At 43.8% G+C, this 24,898-nt stretch overlaps 1 protein-coding gene across 1 annotated transcript in view; it reads left to right on the forward strand.

Moving 5' to 3' along the window:
- UQCR-C1 (Ubiquinol-cytochrome c reductase core protein 1) overlaps positions 1-22,211 on the forward strand; it is a 123,553-nt gene extending 101,342 nt beyond the window's left edge. The window contains exons 7-9 of the mRNA XM_070080740.1: positions 20,233-20,340; positions 20,799-21,002; positions 21,884-22,211. Coding sequence (XP_069936841.1) covers positions 20,233-20,340; positions 20,799-21,002; positions 21,884-22,024 — 453 coding nt within the window. The 3' untranslated portion in view covers positions 22,025-22,211. The remainder of the gene's footprint in view (positions 1-20,232; positions 20,341-20,798; positions 21,003-21,883) is intronic.
- Positions 22,212-24,898: the final 2,687 nt, after the last annotated feature.

Below are 24,898 nucleotides of genomic sequence, written 5' to 3' on the forward strand. Positions count from 1 at the left end.
GGTGTCATTACCACTGGGAAAAGATTCTCTATCATTTCATAAGAAAAAAAATTTTTTTTTCCGAAACTTTTGTGACATAGAATGACAGTTTCAGAAAAGGGCTTGCGACAGTCAAAGGGTTAAGAAAAAGTGTTCTCTTAAAATGGTAGAAAATCTTTTCCCAAAGATAATGACACCAAAAATGCAAAATTTGATGGAAAATTTGCAGAATTGCACAGGTGCAGAGTTAGTGGTCTGGGGGCATTGTAGACATCGGCAATTTTGTCGACTTTGAGTACTATTTCAAACCAATTTCATTGTTTAATTTGACCACATTTGTAGCAATGTCAGTACTATGCCTTTTCTTTTATCAAATGAGCACAAGACACCACCCATTCAGCTGTCAAAACTACTTATAAAATGAACAGTGCTTGGTAATTTTGCCAATTTTATGCTAAATTTAAAAAAATTCAATTTAAAAGCAGAGTCTAAAACTTGGTAGACATTCCAGAAACTAAAACATTTTCTCTGTGTAATAATCATGTCCGAAAGACTTTTCTGTATTACACTTTCATTCCATTTTGAATTCATCGTTACAAAAAAAAAATTGTAGATTTACCTTTTCTCAGATAATAAACTATAGTAATGATTGGTCATGGTTTGCAGTGTTCCAGTAATTGAATCAGGCCTAGTAAAAAATAAAACAGACTAGGGTTGGGGGCGTAGGGGAGGTCTTATCCATCCTCAAGAATATCGGCAAAATTCATATATTTCTGCTATTTTGAGCCCAATTTCAAGCTACTTCTGGTTGGGGAACTAACTAAAATCAACTTTTTCAGTAGTACAGTGGTCCCTCAATAATCGTCCGGCCTGAAAGTCGTCCATTTCGGAAATACAGTGGACCCCCGCATAACGATATTAATCCGTTCCTGAGAGCTCAATGTTATGCGAAATTATCGTTATGCGAATGAATTTTCCCCATAAGAAATAATGGAAATCAAATTAATCCGTTCCTGACACCCAAAAGTATGAAAAAAAAATTTTTTTACCACATGAAATATTAATTTTAATACACACAAACTGAAGAAGACATGCACAGTTACATGACACTTACCTTTATTGAAGATCTGGTGATGATTGATGGGATGGGAGGAGGAGAGTCTTAGTGTTTAGAAGGGGAATCCCCTTCCATTAAGACTTGAGGTGTCAAGTCCTTTTCCGGGGTTACTTCCCTTCTTCTTTTAATGCCACTAGGACCAGCTTCAGAGTCACTGGACTTCTGTTGCACAACGTATCTGTCCATAGAGGTCTGTACCTCTCGTTCCTTTATGACTTTCCTAAAGTGGTTCACAACATTGTCAGTGTAATAGTCACCAGCACGGCTTGCAACAGCTGTCTGAGGGTGATTTTCATCCATGAAGGTTTGCACTTTAAGCCACATTGCACAGATTTCCTTAATCTTTGAAGTAGGCAACTTCTTCAATTTCTCTCTCTCCTCCTCCGAAGCAGTTTCCTCAGGTGTGGCCTCATGCTGATGATGATGATGATCTAGCAGCTCATCAGTGGTTAGTTCTTCATTGTCCTCCTCCACCAACTCTTCCACATCATCCCCACTAACCTCCAACCCCAAGGACTTTCCCAATGCCACAATGGATTCCTCAACTGGCATAGGATTGTCAGGGTTAGCCACAAACCCTTCAAAATCCCTTTGGTCTATACATTCTGGCGACAGTTTCTTCCAAACAGAGTTCAAGATCCTCTTAGTCACTCCCTCCCAAGCCTTACCTATAAGGTTTACACAATTGAGGATATTAAAGTGCTCTCTCCAAAACTCTTAGTCAATTGAGTTTCTGAGGTCACTACAAAGCACCTTTTAAACAGAGCTTTTGTGTACAGTTTTTTGAAGTTTGCAATAACCTGCTGGTCCATGGGCTGCAGGAGAGAAGTGGTATTAGGAGGCAAAAACTTGACCTTAATGAAGCTCATGCCCCCACAAAGTCGCTCTGCCAAGTCTGTAGGATGACCAGGGGCATTGTCTAACACCAGGAGGCACTTAAGGTCTAATTTCTTTTCAGTTAGGTAATTTTTCACATTGGGGGGCAAATGCTTGGTGTAACCAGTCTTAGAAAAAGTCCCTAGTGACCCATGCCTTACTGTTTGCCCTCCACAGCACACACAGATTAGCCTTGAGGATATTCTTTTGCCTGAATGCTCTGGGAGTTTCAGAGTGATACACTAATAAAGGCTTCACTTTGCAATCACCACTAGCATTGGCACACATCAACAGAGTAAGCCTGTCTTTCATAGGCTTATGTCCTGGGAGTGCCTTTTCCTCCTCAGTAATATAGGTCCTGCTTGGCATTTTCTTCCAAAACAGGCCTGTTTTGTCACAATTAAACACTTGTTCAGGTTTCAGTCCTTCACTGTCTATGTACTCCTTGAATTCCTGCACATATTTTTCAGCTGCTTTGTGGTCCGAACTGGCAGCCTCACCATGCTTTATCACGCTATGTATGCCACTACGCTTCTTAAATCTCTCAAACCAACCTCTGCTGGCCTTAAATTCACTCACATCATCATCACTAGTTGCAGGCATTTTTTTAATTAAATCCTGATGCAACTTCCTAGCCTTTTCACTTATGATCGCTTGAGAGATGCTGTCTCCTGCTATCTGTTTTTCGTTTATCCACACCAATAAGAGTCTCTCAACATCTATCACTTGCGATCTCTGTTTCGAAAACACAGTTGAACCTTTGGCAAGAACAGCTTCCTTGATTGCCGTTTTCTTGGACACAATAGTAGCGATGGTTGATTGGGGTTTACTATACAACCTGGCCAGCTTGGAGACACGTACTCCACTTTCATACTTAGCAATGATCTCTTTCTTCATCTCCCTTAGTAATTCTCACCCTTATTCCTGTAGAGTTGGCACTAGAAGCTTTCTTGGGGCCCATGGTCACTTATTTTGCAGGTAAAATCACAAAAAACGCTGTAATAATACGAAATGTTCCGATTGTATGCTTGGATGTTACTGCGGAGGCTGGCTGGTAAACAGTGCCACCCGCAGAACATGCGAGGCTATCTCAGGCCGCACATTAGACGCGTCTCGGATGAATAGTGTTGAGCGAGTTTTTTAGCAGTATGCGAGGCAAAATCTTAGCGATAAAATGTGTCGGTATGTGGATTTAACATTGTGATGCCAACGGTATGTGGGGGTCCACTGTAGTTCTGTTATTTCGTCTAAACATTGGCTCGCAAATGGTCCGTTAACTCGCTAATCGTCCTTCGTCCGGGACGCGTACTCACGCTCTGAGCCGCCTGGGCCTGCCTTCCCAGCCAGTGTGCCATTGTTTACCAGTGAGCGATGGTCCCCTTACATGCTCCTACGAAATATTTCATAATATTCCATTGATTTTAGTGCTTGCAAGTGCTAAATAAGCTATCATGGTTCCAAAGAAAGCTTCTAGTGCCAGACCTTTAGTAAAGAATGTGAGAAACATAATTTATCAACATATAATTTATCAACCACTATCACAACTGCTTCCACTCTACCACCACCACCTTTGTAATTTTACATAAGAACATAAGAAAGGAGGATCACTGCAGCAGGCCTGTTGGCCCATGCTCGGCAGGTCCTTTACAATTCATCCCACTAACGAAACATTTTCCTAACTCAATCCTCAATGCTACCCAAGAAATAAGCTCGAAAGGGTTGGAGAGAGGGGGTAAAGGAGGTTTTGTGGGCGAGGGGCTTGGACTTCCAGCAAGCGTGTTAGATAGGAGTGAATGGAGATGAATGGTACTTGGGACCTGACGATCTGTTGGAGTGTGAGCAGGGTAATATTTAGTGAAGGGATTCAGGGAAACCGGTTATTTTCATATAGTCGGACTTGAATCCTGGAAATGGGAAGTACAATGCCTGCACTTTAAAGGAGGGGTTTGGGATATTGGCAGTTTGGAGGGATATGTTGTGTATCTTTATATGTATATGCTTCTAAACTGTTGTACTCTGAGCACCTCTGCAAAAACAGTGATAATGTGTGAGTGTGGTGAAAGTGTTGAATGATGATGAAAGTATTTTCTTTTTGGGGATTTTCTTCTTTTTTGGGTCACCCTGCCTCGGTGGGAGACGGCCGACTTGTTGAAAAAAAAAAAAAAAAACTATCCACTCATTTGCAAGTCCCACTCAAATCCAACCCCTCTCACTCATATATTTATCCAACCTAAATTTGAATAAATATATGAGTGAGAGGGGTTGGATTTGAGTGGGACTTGCAAATGAGTGGATAGAGTTATCAGAGCTTATTTCTTGGGTGGCATTGAGGATTGGGTTGGGAAAATGTTTCGTTAGTGGGATGAATTGTAAAGGACCTGATGAAAATAAATGGTATAAAATACCGACACAATGGAAACATAAACACACAGATGTGTGTGTGACTTGAAAAAGCCCACCATGTGGGCGAAACGTTGTCAATAAAGGATTACATTAAACTGCATATGTGTTTGTTTCCATTGTAAAGGACCTGCTGAGCATGGGCCAACAGGCCTGCTGCAGTGATCCTCCTTTCTTATGTTCTTATGTAAAAACACAAAGGTGGTGGTGGTAGTGGAAGCAATTGTGATAGTGGTTGATGGTGGTAGAAGGTAGTGATGGTGGTAACAGTTGTAATAGTGATAGAAGGTCGTAGTGATGGTGGTAGAGGGTTACTTCTTTAGTGATTCAGCGATTCTACCAACTCCTTCAATGAACATCAAAATGGTATACAATACCGACAGGTTGTTAGGTAAGACACACATGCAACAGTTAGACAACTTTATTCCGAAACGTTTCGGAATAAAGTTGTCTAACTGTTGCATATGTGTCTTACCTAACAACTCCTTCAATGTTGTTGGAGTTACATAGGGCTACAGAAAACACCACCGCCTCAGCTGCTGCTTCACCACCATTATGGACGGCTTACTCTCAGTGGCCCTTATATACCCAACAACAACACAACACCTCTCGTGACATACGTAATGACTTATTTTATTCATTCTAGAGTATATTCCATGTTTCTATGTTACTAATATTGTTTATTATGTCATATTAGTTGAATTGTGATAGATAAATAAGCCGTAGAGTTGATATTAGTGTCATATTCTCCAACAATAAACTTGCTATCCCTCCCTCACACAAACAAGTCTTCAATGAGAACATAAGAAGGGAGGAACACTGCAGTAGGCCTGTTGGCCCATACTAGGCAGGTCCTTATCAAAATGACCTCTACCCAAAGCTACCCAAGAATTTACTCCCGTACCCAATGACACAAATCAAACTCAGCTCCTCCCACTCATATATTTGTCCAATCTCTTCTTAAAGCTACCCAAGGTCCTAGCCTCGATCACCTTACTGGTAAGTGTGATGTTAAATAAGAACACAAGAACTTAAAGTAGGAACATTGCAACAGGCCTGCTGGCCCATACTAGTCCAGTCCTTCACAAATCCAACCCACTAACAGAACAAATGCTACCCAAGCAATAAGCTCAGGTGCAAGTCCGACTCAAATCCAACCCCTCACTTATGTATTTATCCAACCTAAATTTGAAACTACCCAATGTTTTAGCTTCGATCACCCTACTAGGCAGACAGTTCCACTCATCAACTACCCCAATTACCAATGTTCATTTTTACATTTTATTAGTGCCCTAGAGTCCTTATGGAGGGGGATTCCCCTTCCAAATAACCTCTCTTCTCTCTTTCCTCCTCCCTGTCTTCCATTCATCAACAACAGCCTTCAATAAAGAACATAAGAACATAAGAAAGGAGGATCACTGCAGCAGGCCTGTTGGCCCATCAAATCAAATCAAATAAGATCAGGTAAGATCCCAATGGGATGAGCGGGGAAGATGGGACAGATGAAGAATAGCTCTGGAGAGGAGTGTTCTTAGTCAGAGAAATAGAGCCAGGGCTTAACCCAGCAGCTAAGGCGATCGTGGGGCAGACTTGAGAACAGGAATAGCAGAGACTGTTGTATCGAACTTGTGGTAGTTGAAGTCTTGAATCTTGAGTAGCTGGCAGCAGGCTCGGTCACATCAGAGGGTAGAACACATATGGGAGTTATAGGAGTAACTGAGGAGGCAGGTTAGCAATGGAGCCATTTTCGAACTTTTTGAAGCTGCTCCTAGATAGGTGGTATAATTTAGCCTTGTTACTGAAGGTGAAACGTAGAGGCTTGATGAACTCAAGAACTTGGGTGAGTGTGAAGTGAAGCGGTGAATCACAGGCATACTTGACTGTTCCAGCACTGAGGCTTTTGTAGAGTTCAGTACAGGTCATGGTGTCAGTATTTGAAGGAGAAGTGTAGAAGGTAAGATTTTCCCATGAGGGTTTACTGGAGTCGTCGCTATCTTCCTCTTCTGGAGTGGATTCATTGGGCGAATCTACAATGGTGGTAGCAGGTGACTGAAGGTCGACAGGAGCAGTGGTGAGGTGTAATGGTTGTGTAACAGCAGGCTGGGAGACGGTGGTTGAGGCAGCATGATCAACGTTGTCAGCGGTGGAAGTGGTTATAGAAGTTACAGGAGCAGTTGCTTGGGCAGGAGACAGGTCTGCAGGTGCAGTAAAGTTCAGGGCATTGGGAAGGATCTTGAGGATGTCTGCTGAAGGTGTGGAGTCCGGAAAATTGAAGGCAGGCATGTTGTTCAGACGGAATAGTTCGTTAATAGTGGTGTTGAAAGTGCCGGGGTTTGCTGCGTTTGCAAGGTGTGCATACACCATGCAGTACAGCACCTTGGAGGAAGCACCGTCGGGGAGTGGAGAGAGGGAGTTGCTGGTCGAAGGTGCCTGTAAATTAGCATGTAGAGTTTTGGTGGTGTCAGTTTGTGGTTTGGCCATTGCAGCGTATGCCGGTGAATTGGAGGTGTTCTTCAGAACTTCAGTTTTCTTCACTATGATTTCTTTCCTGAGTGGGCACCTAGCTGCAAGGGTTTGATGATTACCCTTGCAGTTAAGACATGTTGGTGCTTGTAGTAATGGTGCAGGATCTGAAATCGTGTCCATCATTCCCACATTTTGAACAAAACTTCTTATCCTTGATGGGGCAGTCCTTGGTGGTGTGGTTATAGGAGTAGCAGGTCCAGCAGTGGGAGATGTATGTCAAACGTTCTTGTTCTATATGACTTGGGTGAATGTGGTAATATGAGATGTCCAGACTGTCAGAGAGAGCTTGGGCAGCCATGGAGACATCTGAGAATGTAATCTTTAGCATAGAAGAGGCGTTGGGGATCTTGGAGATGCTGTCTACCGAGGCCCAGGTGTTTTGTTCCTCAATGGATGTCTTCAGTGCTTCAGTAGAGAGAGAAGTGATGATATTGTCCAGTCTTTTCACAAAGACCAAACGTTTCGACTTCAAGAATGGAGACGGGGATAGAGTGAATTGATGTGTTTGTAGGGTCCTGATTGAAGAGTCGTTCATTAGTTTTGATGCCTCCGTGCCGTCTGTGCAGACGACAATGAAGGAGTCCTTCAGAGAGTGGATTGCCGTAAATTTGACCTGCAGGCAGGTCTTAATGACGGTAGCTAAAGCTAACTTCGAGGAGTCATTTATTGCACCATTCACAGGCTTGATTTTCACACGATGCGACAGCATTGTGAAAAGGTTGTGATGTTTGTAGAATATAAATTCCCCTCCCCGGCGGGGTAGAAGAGAGGCTCCTTGAGTGTAGAGCAACTGTGTGATCGGACAGAGCCAAGCTCGGCAGGTCCTTTACAATTCATCCCACTAACGAAACATTTTCCCAACTCAATCCTCAATGCTACCCAAGAAATAAGCTCTGATAACTCTCTCCACTCATTTGCAAGTCCCACTCAAATCCAACCCCTCTCACTCGTATATTTATCCAACCTAAATTTGAAACTACCCAATGTCCTAGCCTCAATAACCCAACTAGGTAGACTGTTCCACTCATCAACTACCCTATTTCCAAACCAATACTTTCCTATGTCCTTTCTAGATCTAAACTTATCTAATTTAATTTAAATCCATTACTGTCATGTTGAATGTTCATTCTTTTGTACATGTAAATCTATCTTTTAGGTAAAAAAAAAATTGTTGTTGATACTTCTGGGTGTCTGGAACGAATTAATTGGATTTACATTATTTCTTATGGGGAAAATTGATTCGAAAATCGTCCATTTCGATAATAGTCCCACTTCCAGGAATGGATTAAGGACGATAATTGAGGGACCACTGTATGTCTTCTGTTCTATGAAATGATACCAAGAAATGGCTAATAAAATAATAAAAACTATCCTAGGAAATACCTCAGTCATCATTTTAAACCAAACACATGGTCAGTTTTTCTTTTCCCATTATGCACTGTGTGATGCAGTAATTTTTTTTTTGTACTGTGCACACTTGCTGCACAGACACATTCTCTCATATCTAGGCCAAAATTTACTGCTCAGGTTATCTGAGGAAGCTGAGCTCATGGCTACGTGATGGACCCTTGAGTCAGTAATGTAGTTCTGCGTGACAGTCGTAGGATTAAGAGTCAACGTGAGAAAGATTAAGGTGATGAGGGGAACAAACAATTTATGTAATGAAAGATTGGATATCAAATTGGAAGGAGAGAGTATGGAGGAAGTGAATGTGTTCATATATTTGGAAGTGGACTTGTTGGTAGATAGGTATATGTAAGATGAGGTGAACCATAGAAATGATAAGGGAAAAAATGTGGGTGGTGCACTGAGGCATCTGTGGAGATATTATTCATGGAGGCAAACATGGGATGTATGAGAGTAAAGTGGTACCAATACTCTTGTATGGGTGTGAAGGATGGGTTGTGAATGTTGCATTGCACAGGAGGCTGGAGGTAGTGGCCTCTTCAAGGGGGGCTCCTTGGCGTGGTGAAGAGGCTCTTGGTCTGAGGAATTAGACCTGTCGGTCTTCTTCCTCAGACCGAACCTAATTACCCCCCAATCTCCCCTCCCCTATCCCATCCTCCCCTTTTTCCTTTCCTCCTCCTCCTCCCCACCCCTCCCTTTTGCCCTTCCTCTTTTTGGCCTTTGGAATTTCTCCCACAGGCGCGCTAGTTCCTAGGTAGGGGAAAGGATACCGGGGTCCATCCCATTCCGTTGAGGTTCTTGGCAGTGGCGTAGTTTGCCGTGGAATCTGGATCGCCTGGGGATGTCCCGATCCCTCTCCGGTATCCCGGAGTAGCTTTGGGTGTCTTTCGGGCGACAGGTGTATCTCTGGAAGCCACCTTTCGGATTCCGGGGGTGGTGGCCGAAGGAGGTATGCTTTGTGGCGGATATCCGGCCGCCCTCTCTTTTGTCCACCGAGGTAGCTCGGCAGATGTGAGGTTGCTATCCCGGATTGTTAGTTTACTAGCATGATGGGTAGGGTATGGCACGGGTTCCATGCTGCATCTGCGCTACTTGCGGTGCTGAGGTCCTCTTGGGCGCGGAGGGAGATTTCTGGCCCTTTCATTCCTCCTAGGAGCTATCCCTCCCCGGTCCCCCCTTTTTTTATTCTTTTTTTTATTTTTCTTTTCTTTCTTTTTTTTTCTTAAAAACAAAAAGAAAGAAGTAACCTAACCATGGCAGCCCTAGTCCATGAACCTACTACCCCCGGGCCCCTTCTTGATACCGCACCCCGTTCTGACCCCGCCTCGACTTTGGACCACTCTTCAGACACTCCTCATGCCTCTGTACCTCTTGCCGGTGCTGTTTCCTCACCCGCTTCAGGTACTGAGGCCTCGACTGACTCCTTCGATTTATCGGACCTTCGCTCTCCTCTGACTATGCTTCTGGCCTCTCCCTCTACGGTGCTGCAATTTTCAAATCGCCGACCCGTTCCACGTCGGACCAACTCTGGTCCCACGCCTAAACGCCAACGACAATTACCTGCTGATGATACTTCTCCACCTTCTCGTTCTTCTCAGAAACGATCGACACGTCCTTCACTACCTTTCCACGCTCAGTTTCAGACTGAACAATGGACTAAATTCTTCACTTTACGACCGACTTCCTCTACTGCCTATCTTTCTGACCACAGTATTGGCAAGGCACTCCTACGCCATGTTGGTAAAGATATTTCTTTTCATGCTCTTAAGAGCGGTACGCGCATCATTACCATACAGAATGCTACCCAGGCTCATGAGCTCTCTCGTCTTTCCCATATCGATACTGTTCCTGTCACTCTTGAAAAACATCATTCCCTCAATTCTTGTAGTGGTACCATCATTCTGCCCCATACCATAGTTCAACAAAATTTCCAGACATGTGGCACTGACATTCTTGAACAGCTGGAACTCCAAGATCTCCCAATCCTCAAGGTAGACACTTACGTTCTTCCTGCCCGTGGGCGGAGACGATACCCTAGCAATGTGGCTCGTTTAACTTTTGACAGCCAAGAACTCCCATCCTCAGTTTATATAGCAGGACATCGGTTACAAGTTCGAAAGGTGATCCCTACACCACAACAGTGTAGAAATTGCTGGCGATTTGGCCATCCAGCGAAATATTGCAGATCTATCGCCGAATGCCCAGTCTGTGGTGCCGATGACCATTCTAATACATCTTGCAATCGATCTCCCTCTTGCCTTAACTGTCATGAGGCTCACCCTTCGTACTCTCGCCGTTGTCAAGTCTATTTAAACGAGCGGGAAATCCGTTACCTCAAAGAGACAGAAGGTCTCCCTTATGCCATGGCAGTTTCTCATCTCCGCCTCCAAGGGAGACTCCCACGTGTTTCTTATTCCAGTGTTTCAAAACGTCCCCCCACTTCTGGTATCCCATCTTCTACACCCACCTCTGTGGTTACCTCTCCCATAGTCACTCCTGTATCTAATCCTTTTGCTGTCCTCGGCTCAGACGTCCCTACTTCAACGCCTCAGTCTGATCTCGCTTCTTCGTGTTCTCTCTCACAAGCCTCAGTATCGACGAGACCTCGTACGACACCTCCTCCCAATCGTCCCTCTACTTCTCAAAAGTCAAAAAAAGGTCCGTTAACACCTCCTACCCATCTTCCACCTCCTCATTTTACCCTCCCTGTCTCTGTCCCTGGTTCATCCCCTCTCACTGGCTCAGTTACAAGTGTAGAGGTTCACCCTCCTCCTCGTACTGTACCTTCCTCCCCTGTTCCCTCTCAAGTTTCTTCCTCTTCTGCCACCTCCCAGGTTCCTGCCTCTTCTGTCCCCTGCCACGCTTCTCCAGTTCCCTCCACCCTTTCGCCCCCCCCCTACCTTGGTACAGTCCAATACAGTTCCAATCTTTACTCATCCTCCCCCTACCATTTCCAATATTGTCTCCCATACGACGTCTCTGAATTCCGAAACACTTGAAGCAATCTCTGAATATATTGCAGAGACCAAACCATCAATGGACACTGATCCACCTTCTGCTCTTTCTCTCTCCTCTGCTCCATCTGCGCAACTCCTTTCTTCACAGCGCACCGTTCCTTCGCTGCTTGAACGTTTTCCACTGCCTCCGCATGTGGACTTTTCTAACCCCTCTAGTCCGTAGGAACCCTTACCTGCGGATTTCAAGTATCTTTATCATTGCCAATCATGGCCTATTTACAGTGGAATATACGCGGCCTCAGGGGTAATCGGGGTGAGCTTCAGATGTTACTCTCCCAGTTTGCCCCTGTTGGTGTTTGCTTACAGGAACCAGAATTACACTCTGCTGTTATTTCTCCCATCTCAGGCTATAATTTATTGTATTCTTCAGATCCTTTTCCTGATGGGACCTTTAATGAAAGTGCCCTTCTTCTACGCACTGATATTCCGTACCATCAGCTATTTGTTCATACTTCGCTGCATTACACAGCAGCCCGTATCCACTTACATAGGTGGTATACGCTCTGTTCTTTATATCTCTCTCCTTCTCGGGCATTATCTATTCCGGATATTGCCTTTCTTGTTTCGTCATTACCGCCACCGATTCTGTTACTTGGTGATTTTAATGCCCACCATTTCCTCTGGGGGGGGGGGGGGTCTCACTGTGATTCCCGTGGAATTCAGTTAGAGGCTTTTCTTGCCACCCACCCCCTCCATGTTTTAAATACAGGTACTCACACCCATTTTGATCCTCGGACTCATACTCTCTCTTGCATCGATCTCTCAGTCTGCTCTTCCTCCGTCGCATTAGACTTCACTTGGTCTGTTCTCCCGGACTTACATGACAGTGATCATTTCCCAATCATTCTTACTTCCCCTTCATATTCGCCACCTCTTCGCACCCCACGCTGGCAATTTGATCGGGCAAATTGGAACCTTTACTCACACCTAACTGTTTTTAAAGAGGTTCCTTCTTCGTCCTCCATCGATGAGCTTTTACACCTCTTCTCGTCCTCCGTTTTCACCGCAGCTTCTCATTCTATACCCCAAACTTCGGGCAGGCATTCTCAGAAATGCGTGCCTTGGTGGTCTCCTGCTTGTGCTCGTGCAATACGTTTGAAACGCGCTGCATGGGGCAGGTACCGGTACAATAGAACCACAGAGAGACTCCTTGATTTTAAACAGAAGCGTGCGATCGCTCGCCGTGTCATCCGTGACGCTAAACGCACTTGCTGGCGAGATTGTCTCCACCATCACCTCTGCTTCCTCTGAGTGCAGTCTGGAAAAAAGTACGAAAACTGAGTGGTAAATATTCTCCTGACCTGGCTCCTGTTCTGCAGGTTGCCGGTGTTGATATAGCAAACCCACTAGATGTTGCCAATGAAATTGGCAATCATCTGGTCCGTATTTCTCAGGGACTCCATCTATGCCCCTCATTTCTTTCCTCAAAGTCTGCCAGAGAGTTAGCACCCTTGGACTTTTCTTCTCTCAGAGAAGAACAGTATAATGTGCCTTTTACACTTCAAGAACTGGAGGCAACACTCTCAGCTTGTCGATCATCGGCAGCTGGGCCCGATGACATTCATATTCGTATGCTACAACATTTACATCAGTCAGCCCTTGCAGTCCTATTACGCCTTTACAATCTTATTTGGTCACAAGGAGTTCTTCCACAGCTGTGGAAATCCGCCATTGTTCTCTCTTTCCGCAAACCAGGCACTACGGGACATGAAACCTCCCACTATCGTCCCATTGCTCTTACCAGTGCAGTTTGCAAAGTAATGGAACGCCTAGTAAATAGACGTTTAGTGTGGTATTTAGAGACACACAACAGTCTCTCCACTCGTCAGTATGGCTTTCGTAAGGGCCGTTCTACCATAGACCCCTTACTACGCTTGGATACGTATGTTCGTAATGCCTTTGCGAATAACCACTCGGTTATTGCCATATTTTTTGACCTTGAGAAGGCATATGACACAACTTGGAGGTATAATATTTTAACCCAAGCCCACTCCTTAGGCCTTCTAGGCAATCTACCATCCTTCCTTAAGAACTTTTTAACTGACAGGCATTTCCGTGTTCGGGTTAATAATGTGCTCTCCCCGGACTTTATCCAAGCTGAAGGTGTCCCCCAGGGATGTGTTCTGAGCACAACACTTTTTCTCCTTGCTATTAATGATTTGGCCTCTAGTCTTCCATCAAATATTTGGTCATCACTCTATGTTGATGACTTCATTATTGCCTGTGCAGGCGCTGACTGTCACCTCATTACAGTTTCTCTCCAACATGCAGTCGACCGTGTTTCCAATTGGGCCACCACACGTGGGTTTAAATTTTCCAGCACTAAAACCCACCAAATTACTTTCACTAGACGCTCTGTCATCTCCGATCATCCTTTGTACCTCTATGGCTCCCGTATCCCTGAACGTGATACAGTCAAGTTTCTGGGCCTCCTCTTTGATCGTAGGTTATCCTGGAAACCTCACATTACCTCTCTGAAGGCAACTTGTCACAGCCGGCTGAACCTTCTTAAAACCCTTGCTCATCTTTCATGGGGAGCTGATCGTCGAACCCTCCTTCGCCTACATTCCACCCTTATTTTATCGAAACTTGATTATGGTGACCAGATCTATTCAGCGGCATCTCCTGCTACTCTCTCTAGCCTTAACCCCATTCATCACCAAGGATTACGTTTATGCCTTGGTGCTTTTCGCTCTTCCCCTGTCGAGAGCCTCTATGCAGAAGCGAACGTTCCATCCTTATCCGATCGCCGTGATGCCCATTGCCTGCGCTACTATGTACGCTCTCATGATCTCCGCAATCCTTCCATTTATAGAATGGTCACTGATATTAGTAGACATTCTTTATTTGTTCGCCGCCCCTGTTTACTCCGTCCCTTCTCTCTTCGCCTTCATTCGCTCTTGTCTTCTCTTCAACTACCACCTTTCTATGTACATGTAGCATCTCACTTTTCCCTACCCCCCTGGGAAGTTCCAGCTGTTCGAGTCTGTTCTTTCTCCCTCCCTTGCTCAAAAGCCCAACTGTCTACAGTCGCTTCCCGCTCTCTTTTTCTTGACCACTTTCACTCTCATTCTCATGCCATTGCTGTGTACACAGATGGCTCTAAGTCTTCTGACGGCGTAGGATTCGCAGCAGTGTTTCCGGATAGTGTCGTACAAGGGCATTTACTATCTTCGGCTAGTATTTTTACTGCTGAATTATATGCCATCCTTACAGCACTTATCCGTATTGCATGTATGCCTGTGTCATCATTTGTGGTTGTCTCAGACTCCCTTAGTGCTTTACAGGCTATACAAAAATTTGATACACCTCACCCCTTAGTCCTCCGTATCCAACTTTGGCTACGCCGCATCTTTACCAAGCATAAAGATATTGTTTTTTGTTGGGTCCCTGGTCATGTTGATGTACAGGGCAATGAACAGGCAGACACTGCTGCGCGGTCAGCAGTACATGACCTACCAGTTTCTTATAGAGGTATTCCATTTACGGACTATTTTGCTGCAATATCTTCCCACCTTCACACCCGTTGGCAACAACGTTGGTCTACTATGCTCGGCAACAAACTTCAATCTATTAAACCGAGTATAGGTTACTGGCCGTCTTCTTATCACCAGTGTCGAGGTTGGGAGACTACTCTCTCCCGTCTTTGCATTGGCCATACTCGTCTTACTCATGGATATCTCATGGAGAGGCGTCTTGCTCCTCTCTGTGAGAATTGCCAAGTTCCATTATCAGTCAGCCACATTCTGTTGGACTGCCCACTTTATCAACGAGCACACAGAATTTACCTGTCGTCGTCGTCTTCGCTCCGCTGCTCTCTCTTTACCTTCCCTTCTCGCTGATGGGCCCACCTTTCATCCGGACTCTCTCATTGACTTTTTGACAACAACTGACTTACTTCACAAATTCTGATACCTTCAGCCCTTTCTACTTCAATCTCTTGCTACCCTCTACCCCCGTACTATCCCCTGCCCCGCTGTTTTCTGTAACCTGCTGATCATCCCTCCTCCCTTCTGCCATCCAATACCCTCGCTTCCTTCCCTACCCTGCAGCGCTGTATAGCCCTTGTGGCTTAGTGCTTCTTTTTGATTATAATAATAATAATGGAGGTAGTGGAGATGTGTTTGAGGACAATGTGTGGTGTAAGTGTCATGCAGAGAATTGGTGATTGGCAGAGGTGTGGGTTTACTGAAAGTGATATCCAGAGGGCTGAGGAGGGGTTGTTGAGGTGATTTTGACATTTAGAGAGAATGTAGCAAAATAGGATGTCTTAGAGAGTGTATTAATCTGTAGTGGAGGGAAGGTGGGGTAAGGGTTGCCCTAGGCAAGGTTAGAGGGAGGGGGTAAAGGAGGTTTTGTGTATGAGGGGTTTGGACATCCAGCAGGTGTTGTGAACATGTTGGGAGCAAGTAGAGGCAAATGGTTTTTGGAAGTTGACAAGCTGTTGTAGTGTGAGCAAGGAAACAGTTTGTGAAGGGATTCAGGGAAACCAGTTAACTGGACTTGAATCCTGGAGGTGGGAAGTACAGTACTTGCACTCTGAAGGAGGGGTGGGAATATTTGCAGTTGGGAGGAGCATCTGAACTATAATATCAGTGCACCTCTGGCAAGACAGTGAAATTGAATGATAGCAAGAATGTTTCTTTTTTGGGTCACCTCACCTCAATGGGAAATTGCTGGTGTGTTAAAAAAAATTACTCGCCAAATGGATAAATCTGCACCTGCAAACTTTAATTTCACTCTGTGCCGCTGTTGATTTTTTTGAACATTTGGCACTATGCCACTTGGAAGTTATCCAAGCCATTCCAAGATGCTGGGAATGGGTTCAACACCTTGGGTCATAGGGCACATGAACATGGCATTTGTTTGTAGAATCTTTTTTTTTTTTTTTTTTTTTTACTGTAGACAAACATTGAAAATTATAAACCAATTGGGTCAGGCATTCTTGAGTTATTAATGAGTGAAATAAAGTAAAAAGCTGGAAAAGAAATTCAGGCAGCTTAATAATGGAAGACCATAACATGAAGCCTGAAGTTTAAGGTTACCCTAGCCAAGCACAAGTCTGTGTATGTGCTCACACATGAAGTTACTGATCAGAACAAATGTTGCTTAACCTGAATGATCAAATTCTTTTCATCCACAGTACATTGTCAGTAGAATATGTAACAATTATTGTAGATATGAATTGTTCGAATTCTAAAATCGGTGCAGTTTCTTGAAGGTCCCCTGCCTCACTCTTGCAGCCGACGTCACTCCAACAAGAACCCTGCTCTCTTGCAGCTGGGGCTTGGCCCAAGGGAACACTAAACACACTGTGATGAATGGTTTAGAAAACCGACAAGTTGAAGATTGAGACACTTATGCAACATATGGGAATATTTAAGAAATGCTTCGCCACACAGTGGCTTCATCAGCCCAGTACAAAGCAGAAAGGTGCAAGGAGAGGAGGAGTTTGAGGTAATCAGTCCCTCAGCCTGGAGTCGATGTGTTCAGTCCATCTATCTTGTAGAATGTACAGCATAGGGCCATAGACGTGGCTAAACACACTGCCTGTGTACAAGATCCCAAATAAAATAAGAAGTTTCCGAGGTCTTATCATTGATCCCTGCTTGGATATATGCATCAAAGCACGATTACAAATGGTGGCAAGCATTGGTCGCAGCAGTGTTGCCCGGAGAGAGGAAGGAAGGACGCATTAAGACATTGACTACCTCATCGCCTCATACAAGCAGCATCCTTCTCTCGATGAGTTATCCTAATGTCATGTCTGCAAGTCTCACCATTCACCGATACAAGCAGGATCCAGGCCAAAATTTGCCGCATTTCCTCGAGAAATCTTAGAGGCGTCCCCTGGCAACTCCACTCCACAGTGTTCCACTCTGTTTTCAAGTCACTCAATGTCACCTGTTTTTTGTTTCAGTTCAGCAAGGCTATTTCAGCAAGTCAGGTGGCAAGTTTTGTGGTGGGATTTTTGTCCAGTGTGGTTGATTTTTCACGTGGGTATGTGGGGTGCAGAGGAAGCTGCCAGACCTTTCCTCACCATACACTGCCATGCTCCTACCATGCCATCACCACTTGTGCTACTAACTCCCTCTCTGCTGTTTTCTCTGTGAATTCTGTGTGAATTCTTTGCTAGAGCTGTGTAACCGAGTGCCCGAGGTCACTCAAAGCAGTGTGGATCTACAAGTCACGTGGATATACTAGCCATGTGGAGTGAGCCACGTGGGTTACCAAGTCAGATGTCCAAAGCCACATGTTGTTTGTCTGCCTGACGTCACTCATGGTGTCACCATGCTGCCTGACGTCACCTTGCGTCGTTACTTTAGAGCGTTACCTGATGTCAATGACATCATTCCAGGACTGCCTGACGTCACCCCCAACATCACCATGCTGTCTGATGCTACCTTGCAACGTCACCTACGACATCACCTTGCTGCCCAACGTTACCTCGCGATGTCACCCACAATGTCACCTTGCCCCAACATTACCATGCTGCCTGACACTACCTTGCTATGTCACATCACTCATGAGGTCTGCCTGAAGTCGCCCATGACATCTGCCAGACATCGCCCCACGTCATCTGCCCTGACGTCACCCCACGACATCACTCGCTACGTCACGCTTGACATCACCACATGTCGCATCGACAGTGTTAGTGCCATAGTGAGCAACTTGTATTCAGTATTGTCCAGAACGATTGAGAGAGGATATGTCACATGTTAATTCCTCTCAATGTTCCATTACTAGTGTTCTCACATGCTCGTGAATACCCTAGTGTCGATTTTTGCACAGAGAAGCATCATTTGTTAGTGCAAGCCATGTAGTAACTGCATGTGCAGTGCAGGTGTGCAGTTTGTTTGTCCCGATGAAGTGGTTTGAGCCCAGCTGTGTGTGTAGCCCACAGTGTGGTCTGAGCCCAGGCCATTGGTAACAGCCTCATGTTACAAGTCACCCTGTTGTGACTGTTCGATGACTGACATTAGTCAGTCCAGGTGTCTTTTACAAGTGTTGAGCCCCATGTACAGGAAGTTCTTGTGCTCACCGCTCATAGACGCCATGTCTGAGTTGTCCTGCTGTGACTCCTCATTGAGGCTCGTATTACTCCACCGCCTGACCGTCAAAGTACAATCATGAGTAGACCCAGTCTGGGGACACTCAGTCTAACCTCTGCTCTGACTCCCACTCTGATTGAGAGGATGACATTGTCAAGCCGCAGTAGCCCCGTCGGCAGACAACTGTCTGACTCGTGTCATGGCTTCAGTGAGCAGCCTGTACAACGTATGATGTCACTTTGACTGCTAACCCACTCACTCCAGTTACAGTGTAAGCTGTTAAGACTCCCAGATGATGTGCCTGAGTCATCCCTGCCATGATTCTCTTACTGGCACCACTAAGCTGTGCTGTGCCAAGTTCCTTGCAGTGACTACCCAGTGACAATACCAGTTGAGAAATGTCCTCCTGAGTCACTTGCCAGAAAAAATCCTGCCCAGTTTCCGAGTACTGACAACACCTCACTCGGGCACCAGCAGGTTGTGCCCCAGGTTGAGTGAACCCTGCATCAACTACTCCACGATGACTGCTTCACTGTTCCAGACGAAACCGTACCCAGATACACCATAGTTCAGCAGCATTGTCTCCCAATGTGTTGCAATATCTGTCCAGAGGAAGGCATGCAGTGATGCCTGCCAAGGCTCACTGCCTTGGACCATGATGTTTCAGCACACCCCCTTTTTTTCTTCCCTCCCCGTTGGATTTTTTTTTTTTTTTTGCCCATGTCCACATGTTTATATATGTTTTTATTTTCAAAGATTACCCAAGTAAGAAATCATTTGAATTGCAGTGATAATGAATGTGCTGAAATAGTGTATTACTAAGATAGCTAATTTTATCTTTTTTAAAGAGGGTTAAAGACTGTAATCAAATTTGTTTATGTTGATTAAAGAGGATAAAAATTAAGTGTCTCTTACTTAATGCTTATTAAATATCCCATTTAGGGCACTGTTTTCTTTACACTTTTGCTTATCCTTGTTAACCCTTTCACTGTCACAACCTCAAACATTATAGATGGCGAGGTTTGCAGAAGCACATGGATACTATAGTTTAGATGTTGCTAAACAGCAAAATATCCCAAACCCCTCTTAAATTAGAATATTTTTCCACAGGTAATGACACCTATAACACGAAATGTGGAGAACATGGAATTATACATTCCTGAAGTTGGCAGTCTGGGCACAATTTATGCATCAGCAATTTTGCTAGTATGCTTCACAAAAAACTGCCCATCGAGCTATCAGAACTACCCTATGATGTGCATAGATGTTAATAATTTGGCCAGTTTTACTCAAAATAAAAAATTAGCTTAAAAGTAGTAAAAAAATAATCACTGTAGGCATTCCAGGCAGTAAAACAACTTTTCCTCTGTTCATTAATCACATCTCCAGGACTCTCCCTTCCCCTCCATTTTGAAACCATTATCATACAGAATCAAAGTTTTACCATTTCTTGGATAATAAAATGTAATTAAGAATGATTGGTCATTGTTTAGCTTATCCCAATAATTGAAGCAGACCCAGTAAAAACCCTTGACAAGCCAGGGAAAGGGGCTGTAGCCATTGTCAAAAATCTGATATTTCTGCTACTGAGTCCTATTTAAAGCTGCTGCCAATCTGAAATTGACCAAAAATCATCTTGACTTCAGTAGTGTCTCTTCCATTCCGTCAGCCAATAAAACAATAAAAATCATCCTAGAAAATGCCTGTTGCTATTTTAAACCAAGCACAGGTTCAGAGGTTTGCTTTTTCCATTGTGCACTGCATGGGGTAGGATATTTTTAGTGTGCACACTTGCTGCACAGACTCATTCTGTCATATCTAGGTCAAAATTTTCTCAAAGGGAAATGTTTCTTTTCAGGCTGCTGTCATAGGCAATCTTTGCCATTCATTCCAATCATTTAACACATGCTACAAAGACACTGGCCTATGGGGAATATACTTCGTTTGCGAGCCACTTAAAATTGAGGTAAAGTATTTAATCTCTAGTTACTTTCTTTTACTGAGATTAAATATTTTTTAGTGTTTAAATTGAGCAATACAAATTTTCCATTGGGAAGTCTCCATTATATACCAAATTAAATACTTCATCCCTAGGGTAATGTTTTCCTTTGTTGCAGCTCTTTATTATCCATAATCTTAAAGTACACAAAGCAAAGCCTAGGAGAGGTATGTACAGTATAATGTATGTGTAAAATCTCTGGTATTCATGGCAGTAAACTTTCTGATTATCTTTAATTGAAAATATTATAGGTGTGTATTTTAATGTAAATTAGCTTGATGAATTACAGTAAATCATTGAAGACTGTTCCATGTCTTTTACTATTAGAAAGCTTGAACCAGAATTCTATTAGTTGAAGCATGTACTCGTTAATAAATTCTGCAAAGGCTTGAATTGAAATTTTAACACCTTTCACTCCCTTGCAGGACTTCATGTACAATCTGCAGTCAGAATGGATGAGGCTGTGCACTAACGTTACTGAATTTGAAGTAGATCGCGCTAAAAACATTTTGCGTACTAATTTGCTGTTGCAATTGGATGGTACAACTCCTGTGTGTGAAGACATTGGCCGCCAGATGTTGTGCTACAACAGGCGTATCCCTTTACACGAGCTTGATGCTAGAATTGATGTAAGTATTTCCATAAACCATAGAATTGATGAAGGAAAAAAAGGTGGGTTATGCATTGAGGTATCTGTGGAGACAAAGAATATTATCCATGGAGACAAAGAAGGGAGTGTACAATAGTGGTACCAACACAATCATATGGGTGGGAGGCATGTGTTGTGAACATTGCAGCGAGGAGGATGCTGGAGGCAGTGAAGATGTTGTGTCTAAGCGCAATGTGTGGTGTAAATATTATGCAGAGAATTCGGAGTGTGGAAATTAGGAGGTGTGGAGTTAAAAGGGCTGAAGAGGGGATGTTGAGGTGGCTTGGTCATTTAGAGAGAATGGATCAAAGTAGAATGACATGGAGAACATATAAATCTGTAGGGGAAGGAAGGCGGGGTAGTGGTCGTCCTCGAAAAGGTTGGAGGGAGGGGGTGAAGGAGGTTTTGTGAGTGAGGGGCTTGGACTTGCAGCAAGCGTGCATGAGCGTGTTAGATAGGAATGAATGGAGACGAATGGTATCTGGGACCTGACGAGCTGTTGGAGTGTGAGCAGGGTAATATTTAGTGAAGGGATACAGGGAAACCGGTTATTTTTATATAGCCGGACTTGAGTCCTGGAAATGGGAAGTACAATGCCTGCACTCTAAAGGAGGGGTTTTGGGATATTAGCAGTTTGGAGGGATATGTTGTGTATCTTTATACGTATATGCTTCTAAACTGTTGTGTTCTGAGCACCTCTGCAAAAACAGTGATTATGTGTGAGTGAGGTGAAAGTGTTGAATGATGATGAAAGTATTTTCTTTTTGGGTCACCCTGCCTTGGTGGGAGATGGCCGACTTGTTGAAAAAAAAATATATATATATGGGATTAAAAATGCTTTGTTTTTTTTTTCACCCACAGGCTGTGAATGCAGATGTTGTTAGAGATACTTGCCACCGTTATATTTATGACAGGTGTCCTGCTGTTGCTGCAGTTGGCCCTTGTGAGGCCCTACCTGACTACAACCGCATTCGATCTAGCATGTACTGGTTAAGAGTGTAGGAGTATTAATTTAAAAGATGTGTACTGTGCTGACATCCTGTATTCCAGTTCTGGCAAAATAGGATTGTTTATGAATAAACCTAGTGTAACAAAGATTTTACATAAGGAAATGTATCATATATTATATAGTAAGAACATTGTACATAGATGCTTACGTTTTGAAAATTACAGTACCAAAATATAAAAAGGAATTTTCATTTAACCATATGACTTGGTCTCCACATAAGCTAGTGCAACCAGGTAATACATATTTTAAGAAAAAGAGGATAAATAAGTATACAAGATATGATGTAGGGCGAAATGACAGTAGTTTGTTGGATTATGTATTGGTAGATAAAAGACTATTGAGTAGACTTCAGGCTGTACATGTTTATAGAGGGGCCACAGATATATCAGATCACTTTCTAGTTGTAGCTACACTGAGAGTAAAAGGTAGATGGGATACAAGGAGAATAGAAGCATCAGGGAAGAGAGAGGTGAAGGTTTATAAACTAAAAGAGGAGGCAGTTAGGGTAAGATATGAACAGCTATTGGAGGATAGATGGGCTAATGAGAGCATAGGCAATGGGGTCGAAGAGGTATGGGGTAGGTTAAAAATGTAGTGTTGGAGTGTTCAGCAGAAGTTTGTGGTTACAGGAAGGTGGGTGCGGGAGGGAAGAGGAGTGATTGGTGGAATGATGATGTAAAGAGTAGTAAGGGAGAAAAAGTTAGCATATGAGAAGTTTTTACAAAGTAGAAGTGATGCAAGGAGGGAAGAGTATATGGAGAAAAAGAGAGAGGTTAAGAAAGTGGTGAAGCAATGTAAAAAGAGAGCAAATGAGAGAGTGGGTGAGATGTTATCAACAAATTTTGTTGAAAATAAGAAAAAGTTTTGGAGTGAGATTAACAAGTTAAGGAAGCCTAGAGAACAAATGGATTTGTCAGTTAAAAATAGGAGAGGAGAGTTATTAAATGGAGAGTTAGAGGTATTGGGAAGATGGAGGGAATATTTCGAGGAATTGTTAAATGTTGATGAAGATAGGGAAGCTGTGATTTCGTGTATAGGGCAAGGAGGAATAACATCTTGTAGGAGTGAGGAAGAGCCAGTTGTGAGTGTGGGGGAAGTTCGTGAGGCAGTTGGTAAAATGAAAGAGGGTAAGGCAGCCGGGATTGATGGGATAAAGATAGAAATGTTAAAAGCAGGTGGGGATATAGTTTTGGAGTGGTTGGTGCAATTATTTAATAAATGTATGGAAGAAGGTAAGGTACCTAGGGATTGGCAGAGAGCATGCATAGTTCCTTTGTATAAAGGCAAAGGGGACAAAAGAGAGTGCAAAAATTATAGGGGGAGAAGTTTGTTAAGTATACCTGGTAAAGTGTATGGTAGAGTTATTATTGAAAGAATTAAGAGTAAGACAGAGAATAGGATAGCAGATGAACAAGAAGGCTTTAGGAAAGGTAGGGGGTGTGTGGACCAGGTGTTTACAGTGAAACACATAAGTGAACAGTATTTAGATAAGGCTAAAGAGATCTTTGTGGCATTTATGGATTTGGAAAAGGCGTATGGCAGGGTGGATAGGGGGGCAATGTGGCAGATGTTGCAGGTGTATGGTGTAGGAGGTAGGTTACTGAAAGCAGTGAAGAGTTTTTACGAGGATAGTGAGGCTCAAGTTAGAGTATGTAGGAAAGAGGGAAATTATTTCCCAGTAAAAGTAGGCCTTAGACAAGGATGTGTGATGTCACCGTGGTTGTTTAATATATTTATAGATGGGGTTGTAAGGGAAGTAAATGCGAGGGTCTTGGCAAGAGGCGTGGAGTTAAAAGATAAAGAATCACACATAAAGTGGGAGTTCTCACAGTTGCTCTTTGCTGATGACACTGTGCTCTTGGGAGATTCTGAAGAGAAGTTGCAGAGATTGGTGGATGAATTTGGTAGGGTGTGCAAAAGAAGAAAATTAAAAGTGAATACAGGAAAGAGTAAGGTTATGAGGATAACAAAAAGATTAGGTGATGAAAGATTGGATATCAGATTGGAGGGAGAGAGTATGGAGGAGGTGAATGTATTCAGATATTTGGGAGTGGACGTGTCAGCGGATGGGTCTATGAAAGATAAGGTGAATCATAGAATTGATGAGGGGAAAACGGTGAGTGGTGCACATAGGAGTCTGTGGAGACAAAGAACTTTGTCCTTGGAGGCAAAGAGGGGAATGTATGAGAGTATAGTTTTACCAATGCTCTTATATGGGTGTGAAGCATGGGTGATGAATGTTGCAGCAAGGAGAAGGCTGGAGGCAGTGGAGATGTCATGTCTGAGGGCAATGTGTGGTGTGAATATAATGCAGAGAATTCGTAGTTTGGAAGTTAGGAGGAGGTGCGGGATTACCAAAACTGTTGTCCAGAGGGCTGAGGAAGGGTTGTTGAGGTGGTTCGGACATGTAGAGAGAATGGAGCGAAACAGAATGACGTCAAGAGTGTATCAGTCTGTAGTGGAAGGAAGGCGGGGTAGGGGTCGGCCTAGGAAAGGTTGGAGGGAGGGGGTAAAGGAGGTTTTGTGTGCGAGGGGCTTGGACTTCCAGCAGGCATGCGTGAGCGTGTTTGATAGGAGTGAATGGAGACGAATGGTTTTTAATACTTGACGTGCTGTTGGAGTGTGAGCAAAGCAACATTTATGAAGGGGTTCAGGGAAACCGGCAGGCCGGACTTGAGTCCTGGAGATGGGAAGTCCAGTGCCTGCACTCTGAAGGAGGGGTGTTAATGTTGCAGTTTAAAAACTGTAGTATGAAGCACCCTTCTGGCAAGACAGTGATGGAGTGAATGATGGTGAAAGTTTTTCTTTTTCGGGCCACCCTGCCCTGGTGGGAATCGGCCAGTGTGATAATAAAATAAAATCTAATA

Source organism: Cherax quadricarinatus, chromosome 6, assembly GCF_038502225.1.
Source record: "Cherax quadricarinatus isolate ZL_2023a chromosome 6, ASM3850222v1, whole genome shotgun sequence".
Taxonomy (NCBI): Eukaryota; Metazoa; Arthropoda; class Malacostraca; order Decapoda; family Parastacidae; genus Cherax; species Cherax quadricarinatus.